This window comes from Haemaphysalis longicornis, unplaced genomic scaffold (genome assembly GCF_048455015.1).
Source record: "Haemaphysalis longicornis isolate Haplotype H1 unplaced genomic scaffold, Haemaphysalis longicornis Haplotype H1 scaffold_8, whole genome shotgun sequence".
Lineage (NCBI taxonomy): Eukaryota > Metazoa > Arthropoda > Arachnida > Ixodida > Ixodidae > Haemaphysalis > Haemaphysalis longicornis.
Window position 1 is genome coordinate 45,932,282 of NW_027526445.1, and position 13,402 is coordinate 45,945,683.

Genomic DNA, 13,402 nt, shown 5'->3' on the forward strand with positions numbered 1-13,402 from the left:
CACATGTTCAGGAAAGAAGGCGTTCTTTTTCAACCCGGAGAACGCACTTTCGGACTCGCATAGGCGGTACTCCAGGAATCCAAAGTGGGCACGATATGCATTTAAAAAAAGAACAAAAAACCTTGCACTGGAATTGCTGTACTGCAATCATAGGGAACGACTATTGGCTTCGAGGACATACCGTGGCGCCACCTACGAGTGACATCACTTGTAGGACGCCGGCTTATCCTGTCGTGTGCTAGAACACATTTCCTGTGCTTATGCGACCGCACGTTTTTGTTGTGACGCCGTGTGCCCCCTCCTGGCGGTTTTGTAGTAAATTACAGAAGAAAGTTGTGTACAGGCCAAATAATCCGGGCAAGCAATCAACGGCTCGCTTGTTCCCGACGACACCGCCATGGCTGGGTAGTTGCTACCATCGCCACCGACAGCTCGTACGCAGCCAGCTAACGCCAACGACGATACAATTAGTGCCGAGAAAAGTACAGTGTTAATTCATTATGAAATACTTGCGGCGTGACATGTAGGAGACTGTGTGTGCAAGAAAATAGACCTTGCAACAACGGCAGAAACGTGGCGCCCAGTTGCGATCTCACCACGCGTACTGAACGCATTGCGTGGTAAAAAATGAATGACTACGTGAGACCGCTGAGCGGATTGCTTCGCCGCACAGGCTTAAAAGTGCTGGTACGATCTGCACTTTGGCTTAAGCAGTGCCTATTTCCCCTCCAATACTTTGTTTTATATTCATGCTCTGATTTGATTAACGATCACTAGTACTCTGCACTGCTGATATGTTTACTTTTCGCGACGACGTGTCCACAATGTACGAATGGTATTAACGCAAGTTTTTAACGCCTTCGAGCGAGTATAGACTTGGCTATGTTAATTAGGACCTCTGCAACACGGGATTTTGTCTGTTTACAATGAGCCTGCGCTTTCCTAGTCTAGCATCAAGTACGAGAGCTCACGATTGCTCACAGAAGGCGTGGTTGCGTACGAGGCAAAACACGTCGTCGGGTAATTGAGAGTTTAAGAATAGGGGTACCAAGCGTTGGAGGCCCCCAAGAAGTTCGTGGAACCCAAGCAACACGATTGCGCGCGGCGAGTTTTAGAAGAGGGTCTTCTCCAACAGCTAACTCGCCGCCGGTTTCGGATGCGCGGAGTCCGATGTTGGGAACTTTAGGCTTAGCGTCGCGGCATATATTTCATCGCCGCTGTCGTCACAGTCGCGAATGACAGTCCCTAACATAACTTTTCACCACACTGTCACCCCTTTTCTCGCATGTGGAAGTTTGTATCCGTAATTACTGCCATTTAAGCCTTCGATGATCAAGATACTTGCCACGGCCTCGGCCAGAAGCGCCAACTACGGGGGGGGGGGGCAGCGGGGCTCGTGCCCCCCCCCCCCCGGATGGCTTTACGGGGGGCAGAGCCCCCTCCGGCCCCGGCTGAGGATTTTTTTAAGGGCTTGGCTCGGCTATGCACCCGTCGACATCGGACTGTTGCCGGTCCTGTCTGCCAACTATTGTTTACAATAGTGGTTGGGATCTTGAAAGACAGTTCCGTCCTCCGGATGGACAGGGGGAAACGTGTCGCTTTTATTCACACTGAGTTAGACGTGCTCGCTCAGTGTGCAGATTGTTGACAATAATGTAGCGCTGCGCTTGGCTATGGTGGCTAGAAGGGTGGCCCTTTTAGCCACCTAGCTTGGCTGCAGCAGCACGCCAGCAAAGCGACATTTTGTCGGGAGCATAGGTCGGCGCACTCACTCGTGAGTACACTCATTTGTAGTCATTTGTACTCAAACTCACGAGTGAGTACGATGATGAGTGAGTACACACCCAGATTAAAAAAGTGAGTATGATGACGATTGAGTACAGGGGTAAGTCCACTACTCGTGAGTACAGAACTCATGAGTACACTACTCATGAGTATGAGTGCTTATGAGTACAATACTCATGAGCAAGAGTACTCATAAGTATGAGTACTGGTGAGTGTGGTGCTCCTGAGTACACAGTACTCATGATTACAATACTCATGAATACTGTATTTTCGAGTGCTTGCACTCGTGAGTACAGCAGTGCAAACAGGTTCTATCACAAACTCAAGTCTGGACGCACGTGTACGAGGTTCAGACATTTAGCGGTGGCGCTGTGCTGCTAAGTCTCAAGGATGGTAAAATCAGGCAACGAGAACTGCACCTCCCTCCTTTGCCTGTCCTTGATTGGCGCTGTTAGCGTTTTTAGCGTTAGGACGCTCTGTTAGGACGCTCGCTAAGGGGTTGCAGTGAAAAAGAAAAAACGAAAGGGTTAGGTCCCGGTGGGAAGCGCGGCCACAGTTGCTCTGTTTCTACGGCACCTGTTGATTGGAGCAGTTATATTTGTTTACAAATGCGCGGACTGGCAACGCGTAGCTGCTTCGTTCCGCTTGCTTCATTCAAATTGTTTTAGGGGAAGCGGTAGAGGCTGCTCATAATGCATGCACTACGCGCATCGAAGTCGCTCTCCTCTGGTCTTAAGCAGTTTCCATAGATGCATGTCATGCTCTGGAGTCGTTTCGTGAGCGGAACCGCTCATTTAAACAGTCTCAGTTAGTTTACGTGATTCGCGTCAAATTGACTGCATGGTTTGTGTCAACCACATGGATTTATTAGGCTCCCCTTTTTAAACTTTTCGCTCAGGTTTGGTAGGACTATGTCCTCGTGCTGTCCATTTACAAGTGAGCATATAACCCCACCGTGCAGGTTGTGGGTTGTTAATCGGACATCGTAATGCCCAGTCGAACGCGTGTGACGCCTTGTTTCGCCTCGCCTATTTTGTAGAACAGCGCTGGCATCTTGCTGCTGGAGGAGCGTTTCGTTTTCGAATGGCAACCCGATGCGCTGCTTCTCGTTTATGCCACCGTGTAATGATGAAGCTGACGACGACGGTGAATTTCGGTGGTTGTTCTTCCCCTACCTTCATCTGATGTTTACTAGCGGGGCGACCACTCCTCGCTAGCAACTTGTGCCGAGTTTAAGATCGCACTGTGGAAGGCCTCGTGAAAGGGCCGTTTTATATGATGAACGCCAACGCCAGACGTTGGGTTTTTACCTTTAGCTGGCGTCTTGGAACGTCTCGTAAAACATGTTGCTTGCCCATAACGACACCACCGCATTTTTTATCGATAGCTCTCAGCTTCATCAGCGCTTCTCGAACCAAGAGCTGGAGATTTCCACTGTGCAACCAACGCACCAACACTGGAATACAGTGACGTCAGTGCAAGCTACCACGCCTCCGAAAAGCCTGTCTGCAAACTTTGTTTTCGAGGTCCCGAAGCACGCCAGAGCAGTTGGACAGTGCTGTAACGGCAGCCAAGCACCGGCAGCAACTGGGTGCATGCAGCCGTCGACTGCGAGCGATACCCGCTCCAAGCCTCCAAAACACATACACATACACTGTTGGGACTGGGCCATCCCAGCTCAGTCACTACTGTTGCGATGTTGCTCTGCCCAGTCCGCTATCGACGCGGCGCAGACCATAGCGACGAAGTAGCCGAGCTGACGGTTATTTGAAGCAGCATTTATATACAATATATACAAAGGCAGCAAGAGCGTTACATGGCTAAGACAAGCGCGATAGCACTTCTCTACTCAGGGCCTTCGATGAGATGCCGCCGCACCACCGCTGCTTCCGGGCTGGTTTTATACCCCCAGGGTTCCGTTGCAGCCACGTGCAGTTCCAATGCCTCCAGTCGGAGCTATCACTGGCCGCATTATGAATCTGGCGAAGGGTGGCGAAGCGATTGCGTCAGCCGAGCCACCACGACCGGGAAAGGGAAGGCGACTCGGCGGCGGCGTCTCCAGGAGCTACTTGCTGCCTGTCTGCGGAGATAGGTTCGTCCCAGGCATGATTTGGTCCAGCCGTCGCGATGGAAAAGGGAGAGCAGACTTGGCGGCGCCTTTCCCGCCAAGTCGCGGCACGTCTGACGCGGGCGGTTTGACCTAGGCGCAAATCAACCCCGCCATCGGCACGTCACCAGGTGCAGCGAAATTGTGTCGGGCGCTCTGGCACAACACACACACGGATGCAAAAATGAGTCGTCAAAGTCAGACCCGTTTCGGGGGCTCTTTACGGAAATGAACATAGCAGCGCGTAGCGCCCCTGTCGTGTCCCTTTCGTCCCTTTCTTTTTACCCTCGAACGGCCAATTAAAAGAAAAACAAATCTACTCGCTTTTTGTGCTGATGGTTCAGTCATGCAATATTTTTGAATAAATATGACCAGTAAAACACGTATTCAACAAAATTTCTACTGGATGCGTCAAACCGCTGAAGTTCACGGTTGATAGATTTGCGGGACGTCTTATTTGAGGACATCTCGTAGTTAGCCGACACAATGTACAAGGCCCTCACTGCGGCATGTGCCGCTTATGACGATGATGATGATGATGATGATTAGTGGTAGCCTCTTTGTAGCGGGGTGATGACGTGTCATCTCATAGGGACCCCCCACCGCTTCCTCCCCCCTCCCTTCGCCGCTTCGAGCGCACTCCAGGTCTGCCCCCCCCCCCCCCCCCGGAAAAATAAGAAGTCTACGCCACTGCCCTCGGCCGATTCTTGAGCGCAGGTATCGCCACCCTTCAGCCACTCGCCGCACCGAGCGCGAACGGGCCGGCGGCGTGGGGCCCGACATCCGCGGCCCGTCGCTGTAGCCACCGTTCGGCCGCTCGTCGCACCGTGCGCGAACGGGCCGGCGGCGCGGGGCCTGACATCCGCGGCCGGTCGCCGTAGATCGCGGCAGATATTTGAGCATCTACTTGAAAATCGCCGCTGAGGACACTACGCAACACAAGTTTTCAACACACGAACATCCACTTTAGCGAATGCGGACCTCCTTTTCCGCGATCAGTGTGATTTTAAAAAGCGGCAACAAGGTGTTTCTGTCGCGACCTACGTCGTTTCGAGCAGCCGGCGGGCTGCAGGCATGGCGGACGTGTGCGCGGAGTGTTTCTGCGAGCAGTAAACGCTTCATGATTTCCTCCTTCACCCATTTCTTGAGAACGACAACCGAAATCTACAAATTTAGCTCGGTGATCGTCGTAGCCGAGCTAAATGTTGATCGGGGAAACGAGCCGAAGCTTACGCTTACACCGGGTTCGGTCGCATACGTCCGCATACACCATCACGCTCAAGTTGTTTGCGGACAGTTTGCCATGGTTATAAAGTCCCCATGAGGTCAAACTACGCTTCACGCACTGGTAATGAACTTCAAAAGCCGAAAATTAGCACAGAAATGCACTTATAAAGCGGGTCCTGAATGAAATGTCACGCGCGGCAAGCCAACAACGCAGCAAGGTAGGAACGGGGATCCTACAAGTGACGTCAAAACGATCGCAGTGCCGGCCTCTCCAGTGGTAGCCCTCGCGGCCAATACAGCGCTTCGTAACTCAGAAGCGAACACTTTGCAGGCACGAACAATAAGACAGGAAAACACGGCACAACCACAATCATGGGCCACGATGAGGCAGTTCGTCGGAAGCACAGGGGCAGCACGAAGCATGGATAATGCATAGCGGAAGGAAAACTCGCACTACAGTCGTCGTGGACAAGTCTTCGCTATCCAGTGTGGTTTAAAAAACAAGTAAACACACAGTAACTATACACCAACTGCATTAAAAACAGCTAGAACAGCTTTTGATTTCAAATTAACGGAAGTGCTGTCAAAACGGCGGCGGTCTTAACCAGAAGCTGCCCTAGCATGTAAACATCCAGTCGCAGAATTCAAAATGGTCGCTAAAGTCGACGGCGGCGGCTCGAAAAAAAGATCGCATCAATGAAATCGCGAATTACTCCGTGCAGCAGGATAAAATTTACGGCCTCTGCAGGGCGCACTGTTCGAAAGCGCCATTCGGATGAAACTTGCCGAGGAGACGGTGTAGCAGCAGTGCGTTAGCGTGCACCGACGGCTCCCGCTTTCGCCGAGCCAGGGAATGTTCGGAAACTCCACTCGACTATTAGAAAAATCAAATAGTAGATATTCGATTCATGAATCGAATTATTCGCGGAAGTACTATTCTATTCGTATTCGAATATTCGAGTATTCGCACACCCCTACCAACAATACAACTTTCAAGGGACCACACAAAAGCGTCGTATGACCGGGGTGTCGTATGATCAGGGTACAGGTAAATGCCGCCCTAGTAGACGGTCTCACGTCACAGGTGGGATAACAACTTGTTTAAAGTATTATATTTAGTGTGTTATTGCGTAATTTGTGAGCTCCTAGCTAAAATTTAAAGTTTTATTAAAACAGAAATGCCTATTTTAGGGTAACCCTCCAATCCACGGCGTGTGCGCTAGGCCGCCAGCCATGTGCCGCGTGGGCGCAAGATAGGTTGGGAGGCCGACGCGGCCGAGCAAATTGAGAGGGAAAACGGTAAGTGTGCGGAACTGCCAAGGCCAAGCAAAACGAACTATAGTACAAGGCAGTGATTGAAAAAAAAAGTGGGAAAGTAAGGAAAACAAGGCGACAACATGTCTTTGAAAAACACTAATAAGCAGACATCACAGCAGGGTAGAAAAGAGAAAGAGAGGGTCGTGAGAGGAAGAAACTTTTGATCAAGTGGGCGAGGAAACCGGGTGTTGGGTTGTTTTCACATTTGCCGGCGCAATGGGAGCTTCACATTTACGACCCACCGGCCACCTGGACTTTGTCTTCTCGGGGTTGGCGTGTTGGCGTTCAGCTGCCGCGTGGGGCTATCAAGATTTAACTACCGCCTGCCAGTACCCGCCTGCTTGCTTGCATCTCTCCAGCAAGTAGCAAGTGGTCTGGCCTGCCTGCGGGGCTTTGCACATTGAGCAACGTCAAATGGGGGTTTAGAATAAAGGAAGGTCGGGACAAGGTGGCTAATTGGTGTAAAAGATGTCAGCGTAAGGCCGGGGGACGTATCATCAGGGTTCCACTGTAGAAAGCAGGAGAACAGACAGTGTGCAGATCAGCTTGCACGCCAGGTATCGTCTGAAGCTTATTTAGGAAAGCATATCGTGTGACATGTAAGTGACAGTGACGAAGGGGTGAATTAACCCAGAAAAGCACTTGTTACTCCTGCCCTTGGCTTTTGACATTCCTGCTGGCTGCACTTGGCAGCTTCTATTCATATGTGAGAGGTAGTAACAGAGAATTTTGGCTGAACTTCTATGGGAGAGATTTTTGTTTGGTACGAGGTGCACGTGGCATGCCGCGTACATGATGGAAGAAAAAAAAACCCGAAACTTGTCGCAGCGGTGGTGTGCAAGATGATGGTGGACCCTGGCCGATGCCAGAAGATCTATGCCCGGTGGTTCTACGATGTAAAGACGGGCCGCTGCCTGCCTTTCGTGTACACCGGGTGCCAGGGCAATAAGAACCGCTTCAGGACGAAGGAGATCTGCATGAGCTTCTGCCAGGGAGTCACAAGTAGGTGGCGGCCCACATAGCTGCTGCTGCTGCTGCTTGCGATCACTGCTGACATGCCCTGCCCGACGAGGATGCTGTGCACGAATGCCGTTTGTGGGGACTAGTCTTACTAACCACAGCGTCGTATGCCTTGCTGCTCACGTAGATCCGGACATGCGCCTCCACTTTGGCCGGGCATGAAAGTGGTGGTGGTGCAGTCCCGGGACATTCAAATGCAACTGCGATAAGTGTCTGGAACGTAGCTGCTGAAATTTTATGGTTGACAGAGGTCTCGTCTAGGCCCTAACAAAACTCCTGAGCTCTAGCACTTAGCAGGGGTGAAAGGCTGAACCATGTTTAGAAACCGACAACCGGAAAGACATTCACTGCAGCCGCCATTAATGAAAACAGGAGTCGCAAGAGACAAAGAAAAGATTTCTTCTTTTTTGCCTCACAAACAAAGTGTGTAGATTTTTGCTTATGGGGCAGATACCGGGTAACCTCAAGATTACCCAAAATAAGCTCGAAGGGATACATGTCGAAGAGGGATAGGCTTATAACTAGGAGGAAAGGGCTCCTAGGAGCATACAACACGTACAATCGCGATACATTGAAATATGAACAGCGGAGCACGGGGCTTTCAATACATAACGCATATCCTGGTGACAGGACGCGTACGCACAGTAGGAACAAGTTACGAGCGTTCAGGACCAACCTTGGTACGGAAAGACCATCGCCTTTTAATCGTCTGTCGGGCACTCAGCACGAAATTAAAAATGAATGAATATAGCTGCGTGCGCCGTTTTCACTCAGTGCAGCGACAAAGATAACGCTCGCACCACCGGGCGCCCAATGCCATGGTCAGACAAACCAAAATGCTCACACGCCGAACAATGGTTTTTGCATACCAAGGTTGGACACGAACTCTAGTAATGTATTCCTACTGCATATACGCGGCTCCTCGCAAGGATGCGCAGCGTGTACTGAAAGCCACGCGCTCCGTTTGTATTTCGATGTATCACGATTGTACCTCCTAGGGGACACGAACAATGAGAAGCAGTTACATATAACATCAGAGTTTACACAAATTATATGTTCATTGGAAGGGGGAATTGGCTGCTTCTATGGGTGGTGTAACGTTTGCAAGTAGGGAATGAGTGAAGCCTTTATTTGCCTTAGACATGCAATGACTAATGGCGTTTTGAAATAATGGCGGGCGATAAACTTAAAAATGACAGCATCTCCACTCCGTGGATGATGGCGAGGTTGCGGAGTACGGGGACTCGAAATGACATGCGAGTTGCGCCCCGAATGACATACGATTTGCGGCCCGACCATCATTCGATCTGAGCCGGGAGTTGCACCTTGATTATTCCCTAAATGAAACTGCAACTCACGGCTCAAATCGAATTTCGCTTGATTCTAGTGTGCGCACGGATGGACATTTGGAGGTCCTAAGGTACTCCGCACCGTTACAGGCGAGGGAGTAAGCCGTTTGACTGTGGGGTACCAACTCACGGCCGTAGCCCAATGGGTAAGACAACTGACACAAACTCTGTCTGGTCTACCAGACAGAGGCTCGAATCAAGCCAGTGCGTGCGCTATTTTTTGTGATTGTAAATGCTATGCGCACGGACGCGGACGCACATTGTGCGGCCGTAAGGCACTCCGCACCTAAAATGACTGCTTCTTGGTCTACTGTTACGACAGCCTCTTGGCAAACGCCGCTACAGAGCTGTCAAAGCTTACCAGGAGGAAGCAAGTGACCACAATAGGAGAGGTTTATCATGTATTCTAAAATCCACGACTCACTTATTTGATGCATATAGTTGGCCAACCAAATGGACTTTTTCGACGTAACGTTTGTACAAAATGGTCATCCTGGCTTTTTGGCGGGTTTTAGGTCAGAAACGAATTATCACGAAGTGGACTTGGACTTGAAGGAGGTGGTGTCTTATTAGGTAATGGCAACAAGTGAAGGAGACAGCAAATGCTACAGTCCCTTAGCTGATGTCATGGAGGCACTTTGCACAGTGCTGCCAGTGGCTGCAGTCCTAGCCAATTATTACAGAGTCACTTTCGACGCCCACACCACTGCACCCTTGCAACGTTCTGCTGTGGCTCATATTGCTGCAATGTGTAGCTGGTGGAAACGAACCTGAACATTTACATTGGGATTTCTCAGAAGGTAGAGAGGCCAGTATAATGTGCCCTGCTTATTAGGGCTGTTTAAAGGAGCCATGAAGACAAAATACAAGTTGGGTTTATTAGAAAGACTGCTTAGTCCCGATAACAATGAAAGCAATATCATCGCAATCTTCGAACCAATAACAGAGATATTAAAGAAAACGTGTGAAGCAGTCGCGACCCCCTAGCCAATTTCCCGCGACTTTTCTATGACGTCACGGAACCTTGTTTGTGTGATTGGCAGCCGCCTAACTGAGCTGTCGCGACGACACATGACTGGACGTCTGTAATGGGGCCTCTAGTTCCATTTGACCGCATCACTTGAATGCTAACGTGCAGTTAACGCACTGAAAATTATGTTTTATTATTGGCCCGTATGACGTCATTCTTGCTCATAACACGTCACTGTGGCGCAAAATTTGAAAGTTTTAAATACTTCTTGCTTTTTTTCGTTAAAAAACATCTTTTGTGGCTGTAATGGAGCTGAGTGAGATACTGAATCCTAGTTCTTTCAAATTAAACGAAGTTGTATTTTCTCTTCATGGCTCCTGTAAGGCTAGTCAGGTCACCAGTTGTTCGTTTTTGTAAGTAAAGAACTGTTTTGATGGAATGAGACACTCAATAGAGAAACAGACTCTCGTTGAACCATCAGTGGGAACGGCTCATGTAGCGTGTAGAATAAAGATCAATCTCGAGAAAGGCTACATACTATACTTCAGCACAACAAACAAGTCGTGGTCACAGGTTTTCATTCGCCCCGATACTTGCTTGAAGGCTTTAAAGGCCTCAGCTTTCGTAATATTTCTGCACTGTCCAGCTTTTCTGAAGGTCATAATATTGCTGCAAATTTGGAGCATCTCTATTTTCTTTTCGAACTTTTTTCGTCGTTTCTCTCTACTTGCTGCCACCTGCTTTGGTAAGCACGTTGAACGGCAGGGCTGTGAAAAAAAAGAAAAAAATACACTAGGTATTTTTATGCAAACACACTGCGAAATCATATTTTGGTGAATGTGCTGTGGCTACCAAAGCCCTTCTACTCATTACAACTCGATTTAATAGCTTGTAACTGTAAAATCGCATTTATGTACCCTCATTGCAGTTATTGCAAGCCTTGATGAAAGCCTGACAGGGTTCTGCTATGTGGTGCGCAGAACTTCACACTAGAGGAAAACGTGGAGCTAGTGCCTACACAAGCTGCATTTCAATGAGATGCCGTCGTGTACTGTGCTGAAATGTTTCGTTTTTAGTTGGCATGGCTTGCAAACAAACTTGGGAGTTGTGCGTGGCTGCAAAAAACCACAATATTGTTGCTAAACACTAGTTTTTTCATCAATACTGTAGGGCGCTATGTCGGGCGAGAGGAAGGAGCCTCAGGCAGGACGACCGTTCGTCGCAAGGCAGAACCAGATTCTATTTTGTCAGCACCAGTGCGACCACCGTGTCCTGGTGCGCTCGCGCGGCCACGCAGCCTGTGTCCATGTCCATCGGGCTGCTGCGCGAGGAGCCGCGCTCGATCCAGCGATGTCGCTGGAGGAACAACGGTATCGGCGGGTCCCCCCACGTCGCCATGTCGGTGTGCCGCTGGCCGGGTATCAGGCGCGGAACCTCCAGGTCACCACTTGTAGGACGCTATGTCGGGCGAGAGGAAGGAGCCTCAGGCAGGACGTCCGTTCGTCGCAAGGCAAAACCAGATACTATTTTGTCAGCACCAGTGCGACTCCCGTGACCTCGTGCGCTCGCGCGGCCACGCAGCCTGTGTCCATGTCTATGGGGCTGCTGCGCGAGGAGCGGCGCTCGATCCAGTGATGTCGCTGGAGCTTCCGCTACATTACAAAAGAGTAACTGTTAAAATATGAAGTCAAGACGAATTTTTTAAGGCTTCGTGCAAGGCAAGCTAAAAAATGATGCTGTCGTTGCTTTTGTCATTCGGAGTGGGAAGAAGTGATGTTACAGGCGAGGCTATGTAAAAATTAAACACGACGTCTCTCCAGTTTATAATTTTTGACTGCCCATACCGGTATAAGAGCATCTCTGCATTTTTGTGACGTAGTATTTTGATTGCCGGAGCACTTCTAGACAGCCCGCAAAGTGCTGAGAACTATTGCGGTCTGGCAAGTAAGAGAGACCATCTGTGAGCTGTCATGGCGCCCCACAGAGGTGCACGGCACGTCAGTGACAGTTCTCTTTCTAGTATATAGGGTATTAGTACGAAACTCCGTGGCCAGGGGCACTGCCGTCTAAATTTCAAAACTCGCAGTGGACACACCTGTCTCTGAATTGGACGAGGACAAGGCACGTATGGTGCCGGGGATGCCACCAACGCGAACGGAGCCCCCGAATTCGAGCGAGGAGTTGGACCCGCGCATCGAGCCGCCCATCTTGGTCACACCGGTGCCCAACGAGGTGCAAGCGACAGAGCCGCTCCCGCGGCAGACGGCTGCCCGGAGTGCCTGCCGTCCAACTGCGAGGAGCTCCAGTGCTCACTGGGCAAGAACCAGACGGTGGACGTTCGGGGATGTGTCCAGTGCCGATGCAGTAACCCCTGCGAGGTGGGTGAAGGAAGAGTGGGTGGGTGAACACACCTCACTCACAACAGAGTTTCGTGCTAATATATACCACAGGGAAATCTGGCACCACTGTCTAGGCAAGCCTTGCTTCAGCAGGCGTGCCGGCATGTAACGCGCGGGCACGTTCCACTTATCCCTGGCATGTCTCACGAACAGGCTTTGTTTACCTCCTCAAAACAGGGCGTTTTTAGGAGATAGAAAGGAGGTATTCAGGGAGTGTTAAGTAATGTTCGGGAGAATTTAAGATCAAAATGGAGTATTCTTTACTTCCTCAAGGGCGTTTTTAGGTGATGTTTATGGAATTTTTAGGTGGTTGAATAGGAGCCTATTATGGCTCACTTGGGAAGTACTTATGTTCTTAGGGGCGTTTTTAGGAGGTTTAAGGGAAGCATTTACTCCTTTTGCATGGAGTTTTACGAAAGCTTGGGGAGTTTTCTAGGCCTCGCGAAGGTAGTTTTTAGGAGGTTCAAGGGAAGCATATATTTCTTTTGAAAGGAGTTTTACGAGTTTGGGTGGTTTTGTAGGCCCTTCGAAAGGAGTTTTTTCAAGGCCACAAGGGAGAATTTCTAGTTCTCCGCGGGAGTACTGATGTCACACGATTTTCTCGGTTTCAGGTTTATTTCAAACGAACTTTCGCATACAAGTTTACATGGTACATGGTGTACAAAAGGTGGTTCCGAAATAAAAACTTAGGGTGACCTCCTATAAGAAAGCACAAATGCTACATTGCTAAATAACACGCCAGTTAGGAATGGAAGAGAGCTATACAATGCTAGTTGAACAAACCGTAGAAACAATATTACTGCAAGGACTGGAAATACGCGAAAAACAAAGATAGGCACAAACACAACTGCATGGTAAGTGATATCATTATATAATACTAGCGGATCGGGAACCCGTCAGTACTTATCAGAAGTTATCAGTACGCATCAGTACTCATTACACAAAGTGAAAAAAATGGTTGCAGTGGTTTACAACAAAAACAATCAGTTGGTGGTGAAATGAGCGAGAGATGTGTGCTTGTTGAACAAACTGTAGAAACAATATTATTACAAGAACTGGAAATATGCGAAAAACAGATACGCACAAACACAACCGCATGGTAAGTGAAATCATTATATAATACTGGAGGATCGAGAACGCGTCAGTACTTATCAGAACTTATCAGTACGCATCAGTACTCAGTACACAAAGTGAAAAAAAATGGTTGCAGTGGTTTACAACAAAAAAG

At 49.4% G+C, this 13,402-nt stretch overlaps 1 protein-coding gene across 1 annotated transcript in view; it reads left to right on the plus strand.

Moving 5' to 3' along the window:
• Window positions 1-13,402, plus strand: part of LOC144148276 (papilin-like) — a 226,226-nt gene that overhangs the window by 158,534 nt on the left and 54,290 nt on the right. The window contains exons 32-34 of the mRNA XM_077679835.1: window positions 7,265-7,438; window positions 11,862-12,007; window positions 12,052-12,153. Coding sequence (XP_077535961.1) covers window positions 7,265-7,438; window positions 11,862-12,007; window positions 12,052-12,153 — 422 coding nt within the window. The remainder of the gene's footprint in view (window positions 1-7,264; window positions 7,439-11,861; window positions 12,008-12,051; window positions 12,154-13,402) is intronic.